The sequence below is a fragment of the Polypterus senegalus genome, chromosome 17, assembly GCF_016835505.1.
Source record: "Polypterus senegalus isolate Bchr_013 chromosome 17, ASM1683550v1, whole genome shotgun sequence".
NCBI lineage: Eukaryota > Metazoa > Chordata > Cladistia > Polypteriformes > Polypteridae > Polypterus > Polypterus senegalus.
The window spans coordinates 41619382-41647031 of NC_053170.1; the positions used below are offsets into that span (position 1 = coordinate 41619382).

Sequence of the window (27650 nt, forward strand, 5' to 3'; positions counted from 1 at the left end):
TAAAATTACACTTATAAGATGTTTTACAAGTCTGTATTTTCTGATGGGCAAAAATGGCAAATTTATCAGTTTCAAATTAATCTACAGTACAAGAAACTGAAGGGTTCTAAATACTTTCTGAATCCACAGTGTGTGTGTGTGTGTATACATAACTATATATTTTGAGTAAAAGTTGATACAATTATCATAACTGCTATAAACTGCTGGCCAGTAAAGAAGAATTTTCTAAGAAATAAACAGTAAAAAAGGGTAATGAGCCAGCATGTTTGAAATTAATTTTTGATTACGCAAGTGACATATTTCTGTACATCTTTTCATAAATCAAGGTCAGGAGGCACCTGGAATTTTCATATGGTTCAAAACTGAACGTATTTGTAAATCCTGTACTATATGATACAAATGAATTCATAGTAAATTAAAAAAAAAAGAATATCAATAACCACAAAACCAGGGATTCATCAATCATTAATGGTTATGGCTTCATTCAGTATGCATTTAAGAGAAGGCAGTGCTTGGCATCAGAATGTTAAGACTTGTTCAGATGAGTTAGTGTTTTAGTCGTATTAGTCGGGCTATTTGAAGCCCAACCATCTAAATTAGCTATAACAACCTCAAGCTACATACTGTATACAGTACCACAGACTGGTTATTTCAGAAGTTTCTTTTGCATTGTCTTTCAACAAGTACATCTGTATTTGTATTCCACGGGAATTCTACGTATATTGTAAATTAGTGTGATGCCTCATCAACAATTGTTGTTCCCTTGTTTTTAGAAATTTAAGCTGTGTTAAAGCAGTAATTTCCATAAAACAGAACCCTGTAGTCTGCTGCTGGGCTGTGGATTTTGCGGGGGGTGGGTTGTTTACTGCTATGTAGTAAACATTTTGTAGTTTAGGATGCTGCAATATACAGCATATGCATTAAATAAAAAGATTTTTAATGGAAGAGTTAAATCCGCAAAACTAATTCTAGTTTATGCTTTATGAAAGCATTATAAGACTTGGAAAGTCCCTTAGGTGGTGAATGTTTAACTATTGATTAGATAAACATGTAAAGCAGTGATTTAAATTAGTACTTGTTTGAAAATAGCCATAAAGCTTATCATTAACAAAAAACAGCTTCCTCTATGGTACTAAAATGCTGTGCAATAAGGAAATCGCAACCTTACACCTTATATAACAACCTGATCCCTTTGATTTATATTGAATAGTACAGGTTGGTTGCCATTAACCCATAGTAATGCTATAAAAGTGTGTTGTAAATATATTCATATTTTACTATGAAGAAAGGGTTGTAAAGACTTCCAAATAAGATATACAGAGACAGTCAGAGAACTGGTGCCAAAAAGGCTGAATAAGCATTCTTTGAATGAAGTGCAGTATAATTCTGTAAATTGTAAATCGGTAGATTTATAGATGTCAGCACTTTCACAAGTACAGTATATAAGATATTCCGAGTAGACCAGCATTATTCACAGCAGACAGGATGAAAAGACTGATCATGTGGCAGCATTTATGCAAGAAGTAAAAATAGTTGAGTGTGTAGAACCTACAAAGTGAAGTATTGTTTGTAATGCAGTAATAAGAAGGCAGAATTGAGTAAGGAAAATGGAAGAAATGTAACAGAGTGGATACTGTTGCTGTTCATTTGCAAGAAATTAAGAATTCTGTCAACTTGGGGAGAACAACAAAAGTTTACTTTTTCCTCAGTATGAAGAATTTAACTATTTTGAGTAATGTATTCAGATTGCCCTGCCTCTGACTTATTGTAGAATAGGTGTATTTGGTAAATGACATGTGCTGGCCAATAATTTTGTAGACTAGTTATTGTTCACCCATCAGTCCTAGCCCCAATGGAACATGAAGAGACAGTTTAAAAATCAAATGGGTATTTCCTTAAATATCCACCTGAGCTGCTTCTAAAATCCTGTAATCAAGCATCATTTTGATCTGCCAGTGAAGAACAGTATGAGTTGTAAGAATAAAAATCATATGTTGATAATGAAGTGAAGGTCAAAAAAGACTACATCAAAGATTTTAAATGATTTTTATTTTTGTAAGCGTCTTTCCTGCATGTGGTACCATAAAGGCCGCTTTTTATAGGACTCTTTCTCTGTATCATTTGACATAAAGCAAGATGTTGCTTTTTATAACAACTTTCCCTTATGAATTTGCTAACCCACAATACACCAGCCCAATGTTGGAATTGAGACTGTCCGATCAAAACCAAAAAGGCTTCTTGCTCCCTGCTATAGTCTTGCAGACCTGATGGCAAAAACTGAAAGAAAAAAGTTTGCAGTTTTTTATTTTTTCCAAAAAATATTCACCATGTATCTGCTATTCTTTTAGGGTTTTGTGCATTACCCCTCAGCTATGTCGCTTGCATATTTTTATAAAGCTGATGTCAAAACTTTCCAAGTGAGGCACATTCTTCATCATGGCAATCCAGCAAATGATATTGTGTGAGTGATGTGATTTAGAACCAGTTGAAGCCCTAAACTTTGTATATCAAGACTCATCCATACACGAGCAAAATCATTGATTGCTGTCAGGAACTGATTAGATAGACTGTGTAATGGTGATGTAGAGCAAACATTTCCAAGTGTTTTAGGGTGTCCTAATTTGAACACTAAGCATTATGTCAAGGGTCAGACAATGCAATGCTTGCCAAACTGCCGGCACATTTTCTCTGTCAAATGAAAAATATAATTATACAAAATGTTTTGCATTGACCTGGCTCTCTTGAACTCAAGCACCCTAAAGCAACCAACTGGTCTTCAGGCCCGCAATGATTTCTTCTGTTCAGTAAATTTCAGGGTCAAGGTGTTTCTGCAAGTGATTAACAGAATTTCAATGTACTATTATTCCTTTGGGTTCAGTCATCTTACTTTTCTTCACTCCAGTAGAGAAACCTTTGTTGGGTCACAATCACCAGCATTTGAGCCAGCTTCATGGATTCAGGCACTAGGACCTTGGCTCAGATGCTGTTGCACGGTTATATGAAGGTGTCTAGCACTAGAATCCCTGAAGCCTGTGAAAATATTCATTTTGCCGGGCCACCATTAATTTTACTCGCACCTCCTCATCACTGTGTTAATTGCTCACCAGTAGCGCCTTTGTTTTGCAAATAAGTCAATCAGCTGCAGGCAGGCAGCCTGCTATCTCATCCCCAACCGAGGCAGATGAAGTCAGACACAAACTCCCACCTGAAGTCTGTTTATCTGGGAGTGAGGTGTATTTGTGAATTGTATAGGAAAATAATATATCATTATTTGAAATACATACATTTCATGTGTGTTCGATATCTACAACAATCTGTGTGTAGGATGACTGGAAATCCAAGGTAAGAAATGTTGAATAACTAAAGCAGAATTTTTTTCACGTGTTATACTAATCTGAGGTGGGCTGGCGTCCTTCCCGGGGTTTGTTTCCTGCCTTGCACCCTGTGTTGGCTGGGATTGGCTCCAGCAGACCCCCGTGACCCTGTAGTTAGGATATAGCGGGTTGGATAATGGATGGATGTTATACTAATAATGACAAAATTTTGATGTGAAGTGTATAATGTGTGAAGCCTCTCACAAAAGGTATAACAAAACAAGTGTGCTTTTTGTTTTTCTTTGGTTTTATTCTTGAATAATTGTTCAATTTACATGTTGCTGTCAATGTGTGAAAACTGAAACCAAGTAACAATTGATATGTAGTAAAGACATTTGCATTCATGTGTGTGCTTGCACGTTTCACAGTGGAAATGCAGCTGTCTCACAAATATCTGCTTTGCTGGTGCGACGGTAAGAACTGCTATTTTGTAATCAAGGAGGTGCTGGTTCGGTCGCAGGTCCTCCCCAAATTTAGTGCTTTGAGTGATTGGCTGCTATTATTGTTACTGTTATACGTATAATAAAAACATATATTTCATTTGAGTATCTAAAAAAAATCAACAAAACAAGTGTGCTTTTATTCAAGAATAAAACTGAATAAAAACTTGGAAATTGCATAATGTTTTTACGTTTGTGTATGCAGTGTGTCCATGTATTTCCTATTATATATATATATATATATATATATATATATATATATATATATATATATATATATATATATATATATGTATATATGTGTATATATATATAATATATATATTTTATTAACTATGAGTATTCTGTAATTTACATTAAAAATATGCTGAACAATACTGATACTTTATGTGCATTTAGAATGCATGTGTCTGTTTATTTTTATATCAAATAGCACTATTATTCAACATGCAGAAACATGGAAGAAATACATAAAAACTCCACAACAGCAGAGTGTTCATGCTCTAAGTGGGAGAAAAAAAATTTAATTTACTTGGCAGTATACATATGGATTTCTCTGTTACAAAGAAATTTCTTTTAGGTTTCTGTTCTTTTACTTTGAGTAGCACCATTTTAATATGGAGATTTTTATTAAGAGAATTCAAATTTAAAACAAAACTGCTGAAAATCTGAAACAAATTTAATTGGATGAGTTATTTGCAGGCACTGAATGAATAATGATCCTCCTCAGGGTTAATCTACAGAAACCTTCTTTTGACGTTTATTTCCTCTGGTCAGTTAAGTTTTATGCTCTTATTGCGTCACTATTACAAAGTTACAAGTGACTATAACAAGAGTTATCTCAGGGCCTCAGGTAATTCAGATTAATGACAATCATTGGCTATGAAGGAAATGATTTTGATCGATGCATGTCATTTGTGACCTCTAACAGTAATATATTATTGGGTTTGCCAGTGATTGTAGAAAGAAAATGCTAGCATTGAGAAACCATGGGAAGAACAGTAGCCAAAAAGAAAAATGTGCAGTGCGAAAAGAGAGATTGGTGTGCAATATAGGAATGTGGAAACCATTTGTAGTAGCTTTTTTCTGACTCTAGAAAGCAGGCAAAGCTTTGCTGGGAAATTCTGGCAGTTTCTTTGTTCAGAAACTTAAATAAACTGTTATCACAGTTGCATATAAGATAGAGAGGCTGTTTGGGGACCTAATACACATCCTCTTAATTCTCAGTAACACTGTACAAAGTTTCCATTTACAGTACATAGTAAATGATTTAACGGGAAGTACAGTCAGGATATCAACCAGGGAAAACACTACACATGAAGGGTCATGGGAACATTAGAACAATGGTGACAAGAACAGTCCATTCATCTCAACAGGCTTATTGATCCTATTGAGCAAGACTGTCCAAAATAACTTCAAGCCAAGATTAGAAGGTCCCTAAAGTCCTACACTCAACCACACTAATTGCTAATTTGTTCTATGTATGTGTGTGGTTCTGTCTGTTAAGAAAAGTGTTCTAACATTTGTGCGAAATCTGCCTTTTAGAAGTTTCCCAACCATGTGTCTGTCTTGTGGCTGCAGAATTTACTTTAAAGTAACAGTTCAGAATCACTTTGCTAATTCTTTTCATAATTTATAAACATTTTGAACATTTTAGCTTGTAATTTCCATTTGCTTAAACTGAAAAGATCTCTCTCCATTTTAGAATTGGTTAGTCGCTGTTCTCTGTAACAATCTAATAAATCATGCAGTTAATAAGACCCTGTTTAGCTAAAATAATTTAGCAAATTAGACAGAGGCTAACCAAATGGGCTCGTACTGGAAAATGTATGTCCTTGCAATATATTAAGAGGATGTGTTTTCTTTGCAACAGGAGTACACAGAGTCTTTAAACCAAAGGAATTTGAGTAAGAATTAAATTCATTTAGATTTACTAATTACACATATCTGGATGATTGTTTGTTTGTTTGTTTGTTTTTTTTTGCCTTTCAATCAATCGTGATGTCGCATTTACCACATAAATACTACTGAAATTTTATTTAGAAATTTTAACCCACATACAATTTTAAAAAATATCCTCCCACTGAATTTTGTATTTGATAGATAGATAGATACTTTATTAATCCCAAGGGGAAATTCACATAATCCAGCAGCAGTATACTTATACAAAGAAACGATATTAAATTAAATAGTAATAAAAATGAAAAAAAAAAACAAAAAAAAAAACCAGACTATAACTTTGAATAATGTTAGCATTTACTCCCCTGGGTTGAATTGAAGAGTCGCATAGTGTGGGGGAGGAACGATCTCCTCAGTCTGTCAATGGAGCAGGACAATGACAAAAGTCTGTCACTGAAGCTACTCCTCTGCCTGGAGATGACACTTGTTCAGTGGATGCAGTGGATTCTTCATGATTGACAGGAGTTTGTTTAATGCCCGTCGCTCTGCCACAGATGTTAAACTGTCCAACTTTACTCCTACAATACAGCCTGCCTTCTTAACAAGTTTGTCCAGGCGTGAGGCGTCTTTCATCTTTATGCTGCCACCCCAGCACACCACTGCGTAGAAGAGGGCACTCGCCACAACCGTCTGGTAGAACATCTGCAGCTTATTACTGCAGATGTTGAAGGATGCCAACCTTCTCAGAAAGTATAGTCTGCTCTGACCTTTCTTACATAGAGCATCAGTATTGGCAGTCCAGTCCAATTTGTCATCCAGCTGCACTCCCAGATATTTATAGGTCTGCACCCTCTGCACACAGTCACCTCTGATGATCACAGGGTCCATGAGGGGCCTAGGCCTCCTAAAATCCACCACCAGCTCCTTGGTCTTGCTGGTGTTAAGGTGTAAGTGGTTTGAGTAGCACCATTTAACAAAGTCTTTGATTAACTTTCTGTACTCCTCCTCCTGCCCACACCTGATGCAGCCCACAATAGCAGTGTCATCAGCGAACTTTTGCACGTGGCAGGACTCCGAGTCATATTGGAAGTCTGATGTATATAGATTGAACAGGACCGGAGAAAGTACAGTCCCCTGCGGCGCCCCTGTATTGCTGAACACAATGTCAGACCTGCAGTTCCCAAGACACACATATTGAGGTCTGTCTGTAAGAGAGTCCACAATCCATGCCACCAGGTGTGAGTCTACTCCCATCTCAGTCAGCTTGTCTCTAAGGAGCAGAGGTTGGATGGTGTTGAAGGCGCTAGAGAAGTCCAAAACATAATTCTTACAGCACCACTGCCTCTGTCCAGGTGGGAGAGGGATCGGTGTAGCATATAGATGATGGCATCCTCCGTTCCCACCTTCTCCTGGTATGCGAACTGCAGATGGTCGAGGGCGTGGCAGACCTGTGGCCTCAGGTGGTGAAGCAGCAGCCGCTCCATGGTCTTCATCAGATGTGACGTCAGAGCAACAGGCCGGAAGTCATTCAGCTCACTAGGACGTGATACCTTTGGGACAGGGGTGATACAAGATGTTTTCCAAAGCCTTGGGACTCTCCCCTGTTCCAGGCTCAGGTTGAAGATGCGCTGTAGGGGACTCCCCAGTTCCAATGCACAGGCCTTCAGCAGTCGTGGCGATACACCATCTGGACCCGCTGCTTTGCTGGCACGAAGTCTTTTCAGCTCTCTGCTCACATGGGCTGCTGTAATTGTGGGTGGGGATGTCTCACCTATGCTGGTATCAGCAGAAGGATGGTTGGAGGATGCAGTACTCCGAGGTGAGAGTGGGTTACTGTGATCAAACCTATTAAAGAAGTTGTTCATTTGGTTTGCTCTCTCCACGTCTGTCTCGATGGCGGCACCCCGCTTCGAGCTGCAGCCAGTGATAATCTTCATCCCATCCCACACTTCCTTCATGCTGTTGTTCTGCAACTTCTGCTCCAGCTTTCTCCTGTACTGCTCTTTCGCCGCCCTGAGCTGGACTCGGAGTTCCTTCTGCACGCACTTGAGCTCATGTTGATCACCACCTTTAGTATATTTGGTACTTGACCACCCATTTTGAGAGAACCGAATTTGTGGGGGGAAAAAAGTCCAAATGTATTTCTTGTTTTACTTATCCAGTATCAGGTATCAATGTTTTCTTTTCGTAGTCTTCATTATTCATTTATATTTTAAAATGATTTTGGTCTAACCCTTTTTTGTTCATCTCTTTGTGTTTTCTTTTCTAATTTAGCCATGGTAATAAGGAAGTGTTTTCTTGTCACGGTATCCAGTTGGCTGTGAACTATTTTATTGAAAGAGGCCATACAGACATCACAGTTTTTGTACCTTCCTGGAGAAAAGAGCAGCCTAGACCAGATGTTCCTATCACAGGTAAGGATGATCAACTAATGAAATGAATAGGTTTCTTTATTGTCTCTTTGTTGATAAAAAACATGCAGCTTATTGGTTCAGACAGTTTAATAAAATAAACATGATTGAGTAACAGTACTTCGTAAATGTCAATAAAAGGCTTCTGGGAAAATCCCTCAGGGAAATAATTCTTGCGTAATATAGGCATGGATTAAATGCTGATTTATTCATGCCCATGTCTGGCAGATGTTAGGGGAAAATCCTTTTTTGTTTCCTGATTCCTATAAATTGTGCAATTTATTTAATTGTGGTATAGGTACGTTTCACAAAATAAGCTGTTATATTGATATCACCTGAAAAATTATACTGTATTTCTGTTGAACATCTTCCACCTTTTAGTATTGTAAAATTCTTCACATCTAATCATCATATTTTCTTTTTTTAATATCTTGTTTACCTACTGTATATAAACATTTAAGCCGCACAAAATTCTGATTTTATTCAGCTATGATATGAATCTAACACTTTTTCCAATGCACTTTGTAGCTTTCTAATTACAACACTGTATTCATAAGAAGAAGGTCTTTTTTTGTAAAGCAAGTAGAATACAAAAGTCTTGAATAAGGCATTGCTAATTTTCATAAACTCTAAAACACATTAGTTCAGGGGTCTCAAATACCTGGAGGGCAACAGTGACTGATTTTTTTTTTGTTCTGCTAAAGCTTTCAGTCCTGTGAGTAGATTGAAATCTTTTCTTAATTAAGAGCTGTTTTTTCACTTTGTGAAATCAATAAGTATATTTTAAATCTTGCAAGTCCAACACAGTTTTGAGAGGGCTGCAAAGGGTTATGGTTTTCAGTCCATTCATATTTTAAACATTTTTTATGCTATTATCAAATTGCTTGTTTAACTGAGCTTCTTGTTTCCCAATGTTCAAATGTCAGGGGGTACAGAAATGTTTGTCAGCTTTTTAATCAATTAAGCAATAACACCTTTAGCAAGACCTTAGAGTATTCAAAACTTACTGCTTAGAACAAAGCTGTAAAGCAATAGTATGTAATTTGTAAACCTAGAAACTGAGGTCAGGAAACAGAAAAGCTAAAGGCTCTGATTCATAAAAATGACAGTCACTAGGTCAGTTGAACCTCTGATTAAAATATCACTTGAACAATAGCCATTGCTGCCCTCCATGAATTGAGTAGTTCTTAGTTTGCCCCTTATTGCCTGATATCCAAACAAATTATTTCTCTGTACTTTAAAATTAAATTCATATTGTTTTATTTAATTTTCTGTGTCAAAAAGAGAAAGCTTTAACATTGTAGCACCTCAGAGAAAACAGCACATTTAGAAAATTAGTGAATGAAAACAATTCTAGTATTTTGTTTTTTTTTTTTTCCGAAAATGTCAGGAAGCTTTTGAGTAACTTCAAGAAGTTTAAAAAGTTTTAAATGATCTGTACCTTTGCTAAAGACTTAACTACTGTTTGGTTTTTTGTATGTCCTAGACCAGCACATTCTGAGAGAACTTGAAAAGAAAAAGATTCTGGTGTTTACCCCATCTAGGCGAGTGGCAGGCAAGAGAGTTGTCTGCTATGATGACCGCTTCATTGTCAAGCTGGCCCATGAATCGGATGGAATCATTGTGTCAAATGATACTTACCGAGATTTACAGAATGAGCGTCCAGAATGGAAGAAGTTTATTGAGGAACGCCTACTCATGTATTCTTTTGTCAATGACAAGTAAGTGAAAAAAAACAAAATTATGGGATGGATACAGTATAATCAATCCTTAAGAGCAAAAATATGGAAAGTAGCAAACAAGGTGCAATTTACCAATATTAAACGTTTTGTTAGATTTACCCTAATGGTTATATATTAAAGAATCCTTAATAGGACAACTGAGAGTGGTAAAGAAATGTACCTGTCAGCAAGTATTACACATCATCATACTGAATTAGTTATGTAATAAATAAAATTTGATGCTGGAGAATTTTAAAGATTAAAAGATTGCTATCAATATGTGTATATATCCTCTTTAATAAAACCCTTGTGTGCGTCCAGTGTCCATGTGTGTGTGTCTTCTGGTGAAGTGCGCATGCGCGGGGCCACACGGCACATGTTCAGTCTCTTCCTGTGCATTCCCTGTGTGTGCAGAGAGAGAGAGACACACACAGGTGCGTGCGCACGACAGACAGACAGACATGCACGCGCGCGCGCAGGCCCATGCGCGAGACGGAGAGACACGCACGCGTGCACAAGAGATAGGCACGCAGGCAGGCCCACACGAGAGACGGACACGCACGCACACACACACACACACACACGTGGGCAGAACAGACACGCCCGCCCGCCAGAGAGACACACTCACACACACACAGGCAGGCCCGCATGGGGATCAGACACTCACGCACACACGCAGGCCCGCTACAGAGACAGACACGCAAGCACACACAAACAGGCGCACGCGTGCATTGTTGCAATGTTACTTTTCTTGGTTGTTTATTAGATTACGGATTTTTCAAATGTTCATTTTTTTCCTGTGCTTAAAACTCATTAAAAAAGGTGTTTTTAGCGAGCGGGTCGTAAGGCTATAGCGCAAACTCTTGCAGTGTTACTTTTCTGTTGTTCAAGGTTTTCTTAGTGTTATTCAATGTTTTTACTTTTAGTTTACTATTACACTGTGCATTCAATGGTATAATTAACTATATTTGTGCTTAAAATCTTAAAAAATATATATTTACATACAGTTCATATGATCTGGAATGGATTAATTGTATTTACATACAATCCTATGGGGGAAATTACTTCGGTTCCACTGTATTACTTTCCGACAAAATTACAGGCATTATACGGAAATACAAACCAGTATTACTGAGAGAGAAAATTAAAGGCACACAATACAATGACGCATATTACAGCCACATACAAGGTCCCTTGCCATTTAATATAGACTGTTCCTACTAATGTTTATGCACTACTGTTCTAGCGCCTGTTATTGTAACTGGCTTAATGTCTAGTATGTATATAAATATGTTTCCTATTTAGATGAAAAGCTGAAATTTGACAGAATGGTACATCTCGATCAATAGACATCCACTAAGAAAGGACATTTCGATATACATGCTTAGGGTTAAACCTCCCCAGGATAGAAAAACTAAATACCCAAAAATCTCAAAGATATCTTGACAGATTCAATTGAAATTTTTGTGATGTTCCAAAAAAAAGAATTAGCTGACATGTTTGGGTTTTTTTGTCAGTATTTATTAATAATATGCTAATGTACAGGCTCTGAGCTGCAATGAGAGTGCAGAAGTGATTGACGAGCCACGCAAATTGTACCACTAATCAACAGGGTGGAATTACAACAGGGCAGTGTCCTGAACAGGATGAACAAAGAAGTCATCAGGCACCTGATTATGGTGCTGAAAACTGACCCCATCCCACCCGACTCTTCAGTTATGGTGCCTAAAACATTAAAGGAGAACACTCTCTAGATCTTAGATAATAGTTCTGCAATCCCTGAGGGAAACACATTGGTCTTAGATATCCGCAGTTGAATTTCTAATGGAAATATGCTCCTCAAACTTCACGTTAATATATCAGTGTAACACATTGGGTATCATCACTTACGTATATCCACTTCAAGAACTGCTTGGTATATGCAGTCACATCTGCGGACTTTAAAAGGGAACTTCATACAATTGATAAAAAAACACGAAAAAAATACTGTACTTGAGTGAATGGTATGAACAATGGAAAATCATAAACATCTAATAATGATCTATACCCAAATTTCATATTTTTACTGATTACCCATTTCATTTCAAAAGAATGCACTTTCCTTTAAAAATGTTTTTTGCAATGGTCATTCACAAAAGCCAAGTCACTAGGAAAAATAGAAAATTGGGAATTGATCTAATGCAGGATTGTTTCACGCATGGACAATGGTGTGTAGTAGCATGTTCAAGAGTAAGCAGTGACCTAATCATGTTATTATGACTTACTATTTGACTAATTCCTTTATCCAAGGTGACTTACAACATTTGACATACGGAAGTGACTTGCTCATGGTCACACAGTGTTTGTGGCAGGATTTGAACCCACAGCCTCAGGGTTTGAAGTCCAAAGCCGCCTTAACCACTACAATACACTGCCTGCCAATAATACTTGCCATTTGTTAAAAAAATAAATAAAAATAAAAAAATGGTTAGTTATGGCACTATAACTGACTCCTATTGTCTTACAAAGTTTCTCGGTTGAAGCCGGATAACATAGCTAGTAGTTAAACAGTCGTTTGTTTTTTGCCTAACTTTACTACTTTAAGCCACCATTATCACATTATTCCCTAATGAACTTTTTATTAAGAACTCTAAATCTGTAGTAAAAGGTTTTTTTAATATACTAATAGTTCATGCAGGGATAATTTAATCTGACAAATTCAGAATCCTTGGTTTGTATCTCATGGGCAGTCAATGTCAATATGGATTTTGCACATTTTCCCCATGCTGTTGTATGTTTTGCAAAAGGTTTCCTTTTACATCCCAAAAATCATGCAGGTTAGGTTAACTGGTTGTATGAATGGGCCATGCAGTGGGCTGGTGCTCTATCCAGAGCTGGCATCTGCATTGAACTCAATATTGCCAAAGTTGGCTCTGCTCCATTATGACCCTGAATTGAATTATGTGGTTTTGAAAATGTTATGTTATGTTGTAATTCATGCGGAAAACAAGTTCCAATAAATGTATTTACCATTTATATAATGGCATTTCTGTTTCATGATTGAGTCTTGAATGGAACACTTGCCGTATTAACATCTGTATTATATCCCCAGTAGTAGCTGACAGATAGCATTCTTCATCTATTTGTATTTTGTTTATTTATTGTTTCGATTTGCCTTTAAAAACTATTTTTATGACAGAGGATTTATAACAAAGCAAAACATAACATTCTCAAAACATCTTAATCAAATCCATTGTCAAGGGTTGGTTGTTTGAGGCAAATGTGTGTTGTGGTAGCACCTGGCACAAGGCAGGAGCCAGCACTAGCCCATCACACATTCCTCTCATCCCTACATCTAATATGCATCACAAGAGTCTAAATTTGTGAGGCAGTAGTGTGCCACTGTGTTGTAGTACAATATTTAGGATTTAGTAAAATTCAAATAATTTCAAGTAACATTTAATAATGGCTGCATAATGTTGAAATATAACACATTTTGTTATAATTTAATGTGCTCAGACATGTCACATTTTCACAAGGAAGATATTTCTCAAAGTCCCTTTGCTTAAATGCACATGAACAGGAAAACAAGTACCTGCTCTTTGTCCTCTAGGGTTCTGGAGAGTCTTTAAGAAAACAATGTACTGTCCCTATTCATGTATACTTCAGAAAGAACAAGTGGCTAGAGAAGCATTTTCATGAATTATTTCAAAAAAAGAAATAGAAAAAAGAATTTTGGATTAAAGATTAAATTTAACTGTACATGAACTCTGATAGCATCCAACAGGTGTCAAGAATACAATTTGAGTTAATATTGGTGCAGTGCCACATCTAGTCTTATTTAGCCAAAAATTCAAATTAGATGTGGACTATAATAAGTGGCAGATTAGTATGTTGTCAAATTAAGAGCCATCTTTAGTCTGACCCAGAATAAGTGGCCCATTCCTCACCTGGATTTCAATGTGATTTGTTTTTTATTCTGCCAAAGTGTATGTCACTGACTTAGCTAAGTATGTTGCTTCTAGCCTTAAATGTTGAGCTTAACAAATGACATGCAATTTGAACTGGAGCTATCATGAAGAAATACAATGCAAATTACCCAAATAACTATTGGGTAATATTTCTTTTGCAGGTTCATGCCTCCAGATGACCCCCTTGGAAGACATGGTCCAAACCTGGATAATTTTCTCAAAAAAAAGCCACTAGTTCCAGAGCAAAAAAAGCAACACTGCCCTTATGGTAAAAATATTTAATTAATAGCATCAGAAATGTGGTTTGAAATTATATTTAACTGACAATATGTGGTGTGTGTCTTTCATGTAGAGTACAGGTGTCGAACTCTGGTCCTGGAGGGCCGCAGTGGCTGTAGGTTTTCATTCTAACCCTCTTCTTCATTACTGAGCCATTTTTGCTGCTAATTCACTTCTTTTGCCTTTGTTTTAATTAACGTGACTCAGGCCCCTTAGATGTCTCTTTTTCCTTAATTAGCAGCCAAACAATAATGAGACACAAAATGAGTCGCCACATGACTGGCTCACCTGTGGCCATGACACAATATCTAAAAATAAAGAAAGGTGAAGATCTTGGTCGTGTTTCTCTGCTCAGGTCACCAAAACATCTTGACAGTGTTCGTAGAAAAAACAGAAAAATCAACAGTTGTGGAAATGTCTGCTGTGGCAGAATGAGAGCAGCAACAGGCCATGGAATTAAATTATGAGTTTAATTAACAGAAAGAATTGACTTCTGATTAAGAGATAGGTTTCAGTTTGAAATCCCAGTTTAGCTGGTCATCTGTTGGCTTGTTTCACGTCTCATTTCTGTTTGGCTGTCGTTGAATGAAGAAAGGAATAAATTCAGAGGACTAAATCCTTAAAAACAGGGCTAATTAAAATGAAGGGAAAAGGAGTTAATTAGCAGTGAAAACTGATCACTGATTAGGAAAAGGGTTAGAATGAAAACCTGCAGCCACTGTGGCCCTCCAGGCCTGGAGTTTGACACCCCTGATGTAGAGTATTACCCTAAAATATTGTAATGCTAAGAATATCGTTAACTCTGTCTTAAAAATGAATTACTAATTTACAATTGTATCTCAAAACTCATTGTAACTGAAGTAGCACATTAAATGCATCTTTTGCAAATCATTTTTTTGTTATTTAAATTGCAAATACATAAATAGATCAAGAAACGAAAGAATTAAAAAGAATTAAGAACAATACACCAAAAGGTAGCTTGAACATTCTGTACATGCATCACAGAGTTGCTCCTTAATTTGTTTGATGTTTTTGGGAATTGCAGCTCTTTTTATTCCAACACTCACTTAAATTTACTTTGACTAAAGTTGTACAGTATTTTAATAATTTGAGTCATTTGTGCTTTAATATATGTATTTTGTTAAAACAAGTTATATATTTTTTACAGGTAAAAAATGCACATATGGAATGAAGTGTAAATTCTATCACCCTGAGAGAATTAACCAGCCTCAGCGATCCGTAGCAGATGAGCTTCGTGCCAATGCCAAGCTAGCAACAAACAAGCCAGTTGGCTATTTGAAGGATGAGAAAAAGCCGGTCTTGCCAAAGAAATCCACACACTGTGACGTCACATCTCTTGAACAGGACATGGAACAGATTCTCACTCTGGATCACCATCATTCTTTTCAAAAGGGTCAAACAACCGAAAATTCACTTGTGATAAAGTGTGCCAGTTCAAGCAAAAAACCTACAAAAAACATTGTTTTTAATGTATCTGATTTTTGTGATCGTCACTCCCCGACCAACATGAATTCTTTAATTTTTCAGTCACATGAACCGTTAGATTCAGGCCTGGGGTCCTTTGATAGCCATTATTCTGAATTTCTGTCTAAGCATCCCGTGGGTTATTGTGAACATGTTCCACCTGAACACAGCACATCAGGAAGATACTGCTCTTGTTCCAACTGTAGGAGCGCATACTCTCATAGCCTAGAGCAACGTGACAGCTATCAGCAGTATAGCTGTTGTTCTCATCAACCAGTATCTGAATGTGGTGGTTTTCAACATTATAATCAAGATGCTCACTGCGCTAGATCAAGCCAACAATCCAATATAGTCCACCATAGTGGGCACTGCTATTCTGGACATAAAGGTCCTGTACGTCAAGATATGCGTGGTCACTATAGCCTTCCAACTGACCACAACCTAGGTGGTCTGCCACAACAAAGAGAATACTGGTCTGATTCTTTTAAGGCATCTCCTCAAAGTCGATCAAGTAGAGTACATCACCACAGGTCTCCCTCACATACATCAAATGTATCATTCTGTAACGATCATAATCCATGGCCCCAGCAGGAGACTCATGCCAAAGAACGAGAGGATGTCCGTAAGAAGCTGCTTGCCATTTTCCATCCCCAACAGGTTGATGAGGCCATGAGCAGATTTCCACATCTTCTTGATCCCCAGAGTCTTGCTGCTAAAATACTTACTCTAAGGTCATGGGGAGGAAACATATAAACATGTGTGCACTTTAACTCCTAAACTAATATGTACTTATAGCTGCCTAAATTTGTAAGCTTTCCATAGTGCTAGCATGAGACAATTATATTAAAGATTGATCTTTTTATATTATATAACATTAAAAAGCAGTTGTTCTACGTATGTTATGGAATAAACCCCTGTTTGTACTTATGGGTTCCATGAAGGAACAAGATTTGATTTGGCCTGATACTTTCTATATTTGAGTGATGGCAGGGTGTCTTACGACTTCTGTATTACAAACTTAAAATTGCTTCCTGGCAAAGGTATGCCCAAATTATCATTTTTGTGGAAGACCAGGAGCAGTTGTCTTGTTGATACATATTGTATCATTTTATGATTTGTAAGTAATGATAACATAAGGTTTATATTGCAATACACTGCAAAACCAGCATTAAAATGTATTTTGTTTCTTTGCACAATATAAACGAAAAGGTTTCTCATCAATTCCGTGGTCTGTTTTCCCTTATCCCTCTTTCTAGTCTTCCTTGTGTACTTGATCATGGGAGCTTGCTGTTTACAGCACCATAGTGCTGCATTTTACACTATCGAATGGTAATTTTAATGTCATTGATGCAGTCTTTTAGACTAGTTAGGATATTAACTACTTTAAAAAGTACTGAATGAAATGCTAAAAGACTAAAGTTTGAATAGTGTGAATCACTAGAATTCTGTGTTTTTGAGTTTGTGAAAGGGCAACCTGTTAAATACTCAAACATTATTTTCAGAACCCTCCACGAACAAATACAGAATCAGTGCCCCTAAGATGTGAATTGCATTAAAACATTAGGAAACTGCACTTGTTAAAGTGTTATTTATTTTTATTATATGAGAATCTTTTTTTTTTTATTATAAATTAGGAAAGCTTTAGAAAGAAAATTATTGTGTTGATTTAACAAGGAAGACTCAAATTGGAGGGAACAAATGTAAAACAGAGCCACGGTAAGTCAATCAGTGTGACCCATTTTCCTTTTCACGCAGTGTCAAGGATGTGGCTCGTTTTATCACATTATTTATGGATGTGCTTTTAAAGTGAACTACAGAATGTTGGCACCATGTGCCTCAGAATTTACTTAAAGGTAACCTAATAAGCACTTATTAAGAAGAAGTGTTTAAGTAAAGGTTTTAAAAGAGTAAGCAAACTGCTTTAAGAAAAAAAAAGCTTTTGGAAAACTGTAAAATGTTTGAACAGTTAAAATAGAGGAAAGATATTTGCTGTTTTGGAGCCCTTTAAGTGTACATCTTGCCATGATGCCCGGCAAGATACTGAAAATCCAGTTCTGCTCTCAGGTATTTTCATAGCAATATATATATATATATATATATATATATATATATATATATATATATATTTTTTTTTGCCAACATGTTGCCTTTTAATAGCTGTTTAAAAAATAAGTTGTTTCTGGAACACGCCGTGAGTTTAATGTAAATATGTTCCTCATATGGAATGTCACAATTCATAATTTATGGAACAATAAATTAGTTTTGTTGTGGAGGTTGTTTATTTGTTACATATTTATCAATAAACTACTTTTAGTGATATTTATTCTAATTTGTATTTTGCTGTTCTTTGTTCATGTATAAAGAATGAGATGTGCATTTTCACCTACAATTAATCTGATATGTTTAAGGTATTGCAGTTATAGAACACAGGCCGGCAAAACATGGACACAATAAAAAAAATGTAGTTAGAATCATCATGTCACATTTTACAGGTATGTAAAACAATGAAAATAAATTTTATTAAGTTAAAGTTCTTTTCTTGTATAGTATACAATCAATTTAACAATCTGTAATACAATAAGTGTTCATTGACTTGCTTATAACTTTGTTTGGTGCCCTGTCGTCTGTACGCTTTTTTTCTGGTGTGCCCCAGTAAATCCTCCCGCCGTAGTCCATTATCACTCTGACATCTCTGGTATCTTCTTTCCATATCCTTGATATCCTGATGGACTCTTTCACCCTGCTCTTCACTCACAGCTCCAGGATTTTCAGGGAAAAATTGAAAAAATCCAAATTCAAATGGTGAACTTTGAATCTCAACCCATCAATTAATAGAATAGCTACTTTCATCATAAAATATAAAAAAACAGCAACATTGTAATTCCCCAGTATGCTAAACAAGTTTCAAAATTTGTTTTGACTCAATTAATTTATGTGTGCCCCACGATTTTATTTAGTCACATACAACCATGAAAATTGTGATTAAAGATAAATGCATGTTTTGCTTTTTAGTGCATTTATAACTAAAGTAAATAAAATCATATATATTTATTCTTTAATTCAGCACCCAAAAATATATAAAAATCACACAATTTTATCTAAATTATTTCAGTATATTCCTGTAAAGTCTAATCTAAAAAATTTTGTTTTTGTTGTTCTTCATCTTTTCCTTCTTCCACAGCTGTTCCCATATTTATACAGGATCAGTACTTTTTTAATTAGACTTCTCCAATTGAAGTTTCGATGTGATCTTTATGGTTGGATGCCTTTCCTGATGCCAACCCACTCAAAAGACAGAAAAAAGTGACTATTTTACAGTTTTTTTTTTTGGTTTCAGAGAGTTAGTTTTCATATATAGCTTTCATTGAGTTCATGGAATTTTTACCCACAATCATGACCCTCAGTGTTAACTGATCGTAAGCTATTAATAGAAACTTAACTTACTCAGCTAACTAGTTGTTTGTAAGCTGAATATGACACAATGCCTTCTGATTAGCCTACTCACTTGTCAGAACTGTCTCTTGAAACTAAAGGCACATTCAGAAATCTTTTTTTTTCCTCACCCAATTTAAAAATGATCTTTCAGGCAATTTCTCAACCCTCAGTTGAGGACTAGAAACCATAAGGTAATTTGAGTCCTAAATGGCCTTTGTAGGGAAATGCAGTGGTGTTACAAAAGGCATGGTTTGCTCCTCTGGCCTGAAGCAGCTCCTCTACAGTGCTGGCTCATTGTCGTACTGTTTTTAAAGAGTATTTAATCCAAATTTTCAAACTTACACTGTCAGTACAACTTGAGAGTTTCAAGCCATTTGTTCTACAAGTGGAACCTAGAACTCACATGGAGGAATAAAACAATCTTGTTCTTTTCAAATTGTACCCTTGGATGTTACGATTGGATGGTCATAGTCAAAAATTCTGCTTCCTTAACTTCTCTGGAACCTCTCATAAATAGACTGAAATAAGAAGGAAATGTTCAATCTTAAAAATCACAATACAGTTTGTAATTAAACACCCTCTTCCACAACGGAAGAAGTAATGCTGTTCAAGTGGTAAAGTTTCTGTTTTAAAGCCCAGGGGCCTCATGTATAAACGGTGCGTATGCACAATAATGTTGCGCAAGAACATTTCCACATTGAAATCGCAATGTATTAAACCTAAACTTGGAGTAAAGCCATGCACATTTCCACGGTAGCTCATACCCTGTCGTACGCAAGTTCTCTGCTTTGTTCTGCAGACTGGTGGCACCCAGCGTCAAACCACTGCTACTGTTCCTGTGTGGTTATCCTTTGTTTTTTAGATCCATATCCCTGACGTGGCTTTATAAATGCACTGAAATTAACCGTATATTGTTTATTAGTTTAATGCATCTGATTGTAATTAACCTGTAACAATATAATGGTCCACAGAATGGTCAAACTAGTCCAAATACCATAACTGCTTTAGCGTTGTTACTCTCACTGCACCACTTATATCACTGTATCTGAGTGTGAATCACAGCTGTACAGCAGCTGATCGGAAAGAGAATTATCGGTATACAACATCAAGCACACACTGCCTCAGCCATGCTGTCTATTGAACTGCTGTCATAAGACAAATGCTTCAGAGCCTTTCCTGTACTGACCTTGCAGTTCAGAAACAGCTTCATCCCAAGAACTCTAAATGCACTCCATCAGTCCATCAAATGTTCTTTGTAGAACTGTTTGTACTTACAAGTACAATTACCTCACTGTAAACTTGCGATACAGTTATAATATTGCACAACCTGAGACACTTTATAAAGCGCGTATTTACATATGATGACGATATCATTTTTAAGATGAAATGCAGCAAAATATGTTTATTACACAGATAAAACTTTAACTAGCGCTAGCGAACCGCTGGCATTCCATTCATGGATTGTTCCTGCCTCGCACTGTATTCTTGCTGGGGCTGGCGCGACACTGGAAGGATAGATGGATAGAATAATTAAACACATACTACGAAGATATTTTGATGGTCCTTAAAAGTTTTGAAGAATCGGCGTTCTAAGCTTACAGATGGCTTAACATCTATTACAGAGCTGATTGTGTGGCGATAGGGTATTTGGAGAAAGAAAAGTAAGGACAGGAATTGAAGGTTAGTATGTTTGAAAGAGACAGTACTGCTGAAATAAAGCATTTCATTGAAGGTAGCACATGGCGCAGCAAGCATCTGGCGTGAGACATGAACAATCACTGCGCCACCGTGTTCCCATGTTTAATAACATGCTTTAACTCCTATCATCATGAAAATGATATCACGTATACATCTCAGTATTAATTATTCAGAGAGCTGTAATATCACAAATGTGTCCTATCGGAGGAAGAGAAAGCCCAGAACCACGTAGTGATTCACACACATAGAGCACATACAGCATTTAACGTGCTACTTTAGTTACAATGGGATTGAGAAACTAGTAAATTAAACTATTTTAAGATTAAGTTTATGATGTTCTACTTTAATGACAAAATGAACTACGATATTAAAGTGGAAATTTAGAGATTACTCATCTGGATTTTTTTTGTGCGTAAGCACATTTCCGCCTTTGTCCGTACTCCATGTTATAGTGTGAATTCTACGCACGGCGTTATACATGAGCACGAGGCGGCTATGCAGTGTCTGCAACGGACGTGGCCATCTGCCGTGCATAAGATACCATATTGACATTGGCGGGTGAAGGGGCCACCGATTCTTTCTCTGCCTAGAGCCGCCCCTGAGTACTGCTGCAATAAATTATTTCATCGAAGGTCGCACACAATCACTGCACCATGAAACCCATGTTTAATAACGTGCTTTAAGTCCTATCATCATGAAAATGATATCACGTATACATCTCAATATTTTAGTTATTCAGAGAGCTGTAATATCACAAATGTAATGAATTCTGTGTCCAGTCGGAGGAAGAGAGACGGTTTAAGAAGCAAGTAGTGATTCACACACATAGAGCACATAGAAGATCAAATACAAAACAAAGCATTTAACGTGCTACTTTAATTACGATGTGATTTGAGAAACTGGTTAATTAGATGATTTTAAGATGACGTTTATGATGTTCTACTTTAATGACAAAATAAACTACATGATTAAAGTGGAAATTTCGAGAATGAAGTTTAAATTTCGTGCTTTTTTCCCACTGTGTGCCTATTTGTTTTTGTCTGTACCCTAATAAGCTTTCTTATGACACTCAGACAATGGGTTATGACTCGCCTTTTCACGGTGACTTTGATATCTGAGCTTTCAAGTTTCTCCAACACTCTATGTCACTCGATCAACTTCCTTTTTTTGATTATACCACAGTTTAATTAAACAAATAGTATGTTTTTCCTTTGCCTCCACTTGGTATTCGCTGAAATTCATATATTTTCCTCCGTGCTTTTCCCATTGTCTTTTCACAGAACGCTGAACTTAAGGGCTATTTATATTGATTTGCATATTCAAAAAGGCGTAATTCTGGGAGGAGTTGGGGCAGGACATAAGGCGCGTGCACGAGCGTTAGTTTTTTATATAGCGGAAGAACATGGAAGTTGGAGTACACACAGATTCCTGCATCTAGATTTTTCTGTGCGTAAGCACATTTCGGCTTTTGTGCTTACGCCATGTTATAGTGCGAATTCTACGCATGGCGTTATACATGAGGCCCCTGGGGTCCTGGACTCACCTAATCATGAAAGATGAGTTTGCATCTGTTTATGTTAGCAGATGTGGCTGCCATAGATAAGGGAAACATAGAAATCCATAATGTAGGTAAATTACTTTTTTAAATGCTACCGAAGTAACCCAGATGGTTTGCTGTCTTAAGTGTCCTCCAGCAAACATTGTTTTCAGTGCACAGTGAGCTATATGTTAGCTTAAGACTCTGTTACATTACGATGCAATTTTCAGTCGCAAACTTCATTTAAATAATCTCAGTGAGTATGGCATTCTCCCATGATATTCAGTCGTGTAGTCTCCAACTCAGTCCAGCAGTAGGGCAAGCTCTGTGTGAGTTTGCATACAATGGTGTTCTGGACCTCCCTAACAGAAGAGAGGTTCATCTGTGTGATGTTTTGTGTTTTATGTATCATGACGGCAGCTCGGTGGCGCAGTGGGTAGTTAGGAGACCTGGGTTCGCTTCCCAGGTCCTCCCTGCATAGAGTTTGCATGCTCTCCTCGATTCTGTGTGGGTTTCCTCCGGGTACTACGGTTTCCTCCCACAGTCCAAAGACATGCAGGTTAGGTGCATTGGCGATCCTAAATTGTCCCTAGTGTGTACTTGGTGTGTGGGTGTGTGTGTGGGCTGGTGCCCTCCCTGGGGTTTGTTTCCTGCCTTGTACCCTGTGTTGGCTGGGATTGGCTCCAGCAGACATTGTAGTTAGGATATAGGAAGTATCATGATATAATAGAAAAATTACAAAAAAAAATGGAGAATGCGATTAAAGGGCAATCTTGTGATAATTTGGAAATGTGAAACTTCTGGAAAGCTGTGATGGAGTCACATGATTTGTCATACAATTTCTAGTCATTTGGGCTGATGCTCAGGTGACGAAATCAACAACTGAAGTTGTCAAACTGGAAATCTCCTCCAACTATAAGTATAATGTGACACCAGGATTACCAGGATGTAACATAAATGCTGGTGTACTAATTTGTAATATGCTACAACAAACCCAAGATCACTTTCAAATATCTCTAAGGAAAATTCTAATTTGAAAAAGGAAGTGTGAACATGTCTGCTGATTGCAGGACGCTAATATGAAATAATAATATTATTAAAAATATTATTAAAATAATACGAAAATAAGTAGTTCTGATGCAAACCCCAGAAATATAAGGCATTAAAGAATTTGGCCCACAATAGGATCTGCTTGTTGCAAATGACCAACTCTCTCAGGTACGGTGATTGTAGTTGTTTGAAATTATAAATCTGGAAAATCGCACTATTTGTCTTTGCTTTATTAAGTAACTGGTTTTAATACAGCACAGCAAAAGATGCTTTCCCCCAAAGTTCAATTCTTTTTCACATTTATCAGTGTAAACTGTGGGACTTGCCTTGGATAACTTTTGTTCATTTTGACAGATTTATTTTCCCCACCTGGAAAGTAATGAGTTTCTTTGATTAATTTAGCTGTGATTTTCTTATTTTGTTCTTTTTTTCATAAGGTTAGTATCAAAGCAGCTTCCTCAACCACAATTTAGCAAAAAACTGACAAAACAATCTATGTTCCCCACCTCTTCAATTCCATCCATCCATTTTCTAACCCACTGAATCTGAATACAGGGGTCTGCTGGAGCCAATCCCAGCCAACACAGGGCACAAGGCAGGAACCAATCCTGGGCAGGGTGCCAACCCACCACAGGACACACACAAACACACCCGGGCCAATTTTTAGAATCGCCAATCCACCTAACCTGCATGTCTTTGGACTGTGGGAGGAAACCCGAGCGCCCGGAGGAAACCCGCACAGACACGGGGAGTACATGCAAACTCCACGCAGGGAGGACCCGGGAAGCGAACCCGGGTCTCCTAACTGCGAGGCAGCAGCGCTACCACTGCGCCACCGTGCCGCCCATCCTCTTCAATTCCTCCTCGGGTAAATGAAGAAATCAGGAGCCGTCCCTGATGACTCCCATAAACCCGTCTTATATGACAAATCTAACTGCACACACCCTCTCAATTCTTGTCACTTGTAGGTGGCAGGAGCTTGAATGTTTCTTTGTTTTTGGTAATCTCTGTCTTTTCTATCAGGTTCGCCAGTCTCGCTGGATGCCTGTGTCTTTTTCCCAGGTGCCAATATCTGGAGATATCCTCGGCGCCTTTCCCACTGCAAGCCCTTGATTTTTCTACAGCATCCCTTTCTAAAAAGAAACCCATCAGCTCAGACACCAGCAATTAGATGAATACACGATTGTTACAAGATTATTGAAAAATCAACAAACAAAGAAAATAAGTGAATGAGGGCACACATTAACAAAACAAGCTAAATGAATAAATCTAAAGTAAGGGAAAAAAAGAGCCAAAAATAACACTGCAGTCTGTGACGGTTATCAAAGGCTGCTGATTCACCTCTCACCTCTGCTGTGTTATTGGTTTGTGTTTTTTGTTATGTTATTTATTATTATGTTTAAAATTTGTATTGGGCGGCACGGTGGCGCAGTGGTAGCGCTGCTGCCTCGCAGTTAGGAGACCCGGGTTTGCTTCCCGGGTCCTCCCTCCGTGGAGTTGGCATGTTCTCCCCGTGTCTGTGTGGATTTCCTCCGGGCGCTCCGGTTTCCTTCCACAATCCAAAGACATGCAGGTTAGGTGGATTGGTGATTCTAAATTGGCCCTAGTGTGTGCTTGGTGTGTGGGTGTGTTTGTGTGTGTCCTGCCCAGGGTTGGTTCCTGCCTTGTTGGCTGGGATTGGCTCCAGCAGACCCCCGTGACCCTGTATTCGGATTCAGCAGGTTAGAAAATGGATGGATGGAAATTTGTATCTTCTTGTCTTTTTGATGGTTACTGGTGAGTTTACAATAGTTGTACACTGTACAATGAGATTCAATGTGCAACTCCTCCATCAAATTATCTTCGTATATAATGATAAAAATACTGTATTACAATTAAACAATAATGTAGACATAGCTATTTTTGAGTGATGCATGATTTTAGTGTTGGTCCCTCATCACACCCATCCCTCTGTTGTCATTTGCTGTATGTAGGGCCAAACAATATCCAAAAAAATGTTTAAGTGTGATAACACAGTTTGGATTTTATGCTGCATTCCCCCATTACAACCTCAGTTCATTACAGTCTAGATTTTAATTGTATCAACGGTGATATGCATGCAAAATTTCATGAACTCGGACTCATTCATTTTGGAGTGATGCATTTTTTGCCCCACCTCCATTACAGCCATCCTTTCCAAAAAAAAAATTTGAAAGGCCATGTAGCCTGGATTTTAAGTTGGTTCAGCTTTGTTATGATTGCAAAACTTTAAGATCAATGCGGCTGTTTTCAAAAAATGAACAGTTTTTGCCCCCCTTTATTACAAACCCTCCTCCCTCAAATTTTTGAAACACCATACAGCCTCTATTTCAAGTTGGACTGATGGCAACCTACATGCAGACGTTTAATAAAATTGAATGATTGGTGAACACACACACAGACAAGGATGTTATCCTAGCATTGAAATGAGGTCCTTAATGTGTAAAATAACATCAAGCAAAAAGCAAAACCAAAAAATGCAAGACAGGCGGAGTGTATTACGATTTATTTATACAGACAAGCCGAAGTACCTGGTGTTGCCTAGGTATAAATAAGATGGAGAAAAACAGTCATCTGGAATTTTAACATGGCTAAAGACAGCACACAATTAGAGAAAAAGACATACTCATAAACAAAAGCTGTCATCCAGCGTGTCGAAATTAGTTGAGAAGAAAACATTGTGTCTGCCTGTGGTCTTTGATGAGCTGCTACAAAATTCTGCACTCTGATGGCATCCTCCCATAATCCTCAGTCATCTCCTGCTGTCTGATGGAAGTTGTAGTCTCTACGTCAATGCTGGTTTTTAGGTTTTCCCCTTTCCCATCTATAGTACTAGGATGTTGTACCGTGTTAGCCATTATGAATGTAGCAAGAAGTCAAGCAAAATGACACCTTTGATTGGCTAACTAAAAAGATTACAATATGCAAGCTTTCAAGGCAACTCAGGCCCCTTCGTCAGGCAAGATGTCAACTTGCCAGTAAAAGGTGTCATTTTGCTTGACTTCTCACCCCTTTCCCATCATAACCTTTCTCGCTGATGTGCCATATAGCCTATATTTTAAGTTGGATCAGAAGCAACGTAAATGCAAAATTATGTGAAAATTGATTCAGGTGTTTTTACATGATTGGCAAACTGGCATCTAAACAGCTTACAATTGTATTTATGTAGATTGTTTGCTCTGCAACTGTGAGCTACTCCCATACATTCTGTAACATGTCTGACAGTTTTCCCCAATAAGTCCATCTGTTAATAGTTTTATTTACTAATTGAAGAATGGACCTATTGAGCATGTTCAAAGTTTGTAATTTTCAAGACGTGCTTGCATTTTTTAAGTTTTAAAAGCCTATTGCAAGCAATAATTGTTTCTTTTCATAATAAGCGATGAGTTAAAATGCACATCACAGATAATGTGTTTAAATTATACCTCCACAATAAGTATTTAATTTTTCTGCCTTCAGAATTATTACCTGCCCAACCAAGTTGTAACCCTCATATTCCATTTCAGTCCTTACCTCTGGTCAGTTTGTCTAATTTTAGAATCACTCACTGGATTTGCCTTCATGGCCTGCATAACTGTTAGCAAGGGTAACATTCAACCATAGTGCTCAATTCAAAATGTTACACTTTGTGTTGACTCTTGTAAAAGCATAGCAAAAGCAAAATGTCAAAGAGTTGGGACTCCAGAAAGAAAAACAATTTACTTGCGATTATTCCAAAAATGCAAGGATGGAATAAGGTTCAAAAAACATAATAAAAAGCATACAATGAATTTAGAAGTGTGCTGCGTGGAAGTGATCCTTTAAATGACAACCTCCTTCTGGTCTACATCATCCTTATAGTGTGAGGGACACAGAAAGGGCGGGTTTGGCTGGTCACCTGTAGTTTTGATCGTTGAAATTTATCAAAGCATCATTTGCAGCAAATTTGCTGGATTCACCAGTGAATTTGTTCACCATATTTTTTCCTGAAAATTCACTGTGCTTCTGGCTTACGCAAATTTGTTTTGAGCACCACGATGCTTTGCTAGGGAAGTGTGAAATCACAGAGTTGTAGCAGCCATGTTGGATGGGGATTTCACTACCCAATCTGCACTACCTGCTCCAGAACATTCAACAACAACAATTTTTTTTTGCATATGCAAAAATCACTCAAGAAGTGTCACAATGGGATTTAACATGTTCTGTTTTTTGACTCCCTAGAGGATACAAGAAAAAACTACCCCTAAAAAGACTCATCTGGGAAAAAATGAAAGAAATCTTGAGACCCCTTTCCAGGTAGGTTGGATGTGCAATGGGTGTCAAAAAATGGAGCAAATACAATACTTGAAACAGAACACAAGTCATTTTTTTTTC

At 37.4% G+C, this 27650-nt stretch overlaps 1 protein-coding gene across 2 annotated transcripts in view; it reads left to right on the forward strand.

Annotated features, from left to right (window-relative positions):
- The window catches only part of LOC120517480 (ribonuclease ZC3H12A), a 38215-nt gene extending 20327 nt beyond the window's left edge, over positions 1–17888 (forward strand). For both annotated transcript variants that reach the window (XM_039739824.1, XM_039739825.1), the window contains exons 3-6: positions 7988–8127; positions 9611–9845; positions 13957–14063; positions 15243–17888. In XM_039739824.1, the coding sequence (XP_039595758.1) occupies positions 7988–8127; positions 9611–9845; positions 13957–14063; positions 15243–16312 (1552 nt within the window). In that variant the 3' untranslated portion in view covers positions 16313–17888. The remainder of the gene's footprint in view (positions 1–7987; positions 8128–9610; positions 9846–13956; positions 14064–15242) is intronic.
- The last annotated feature ends 9762 nt before the right edge of the window (positions 17889–27650 follow it).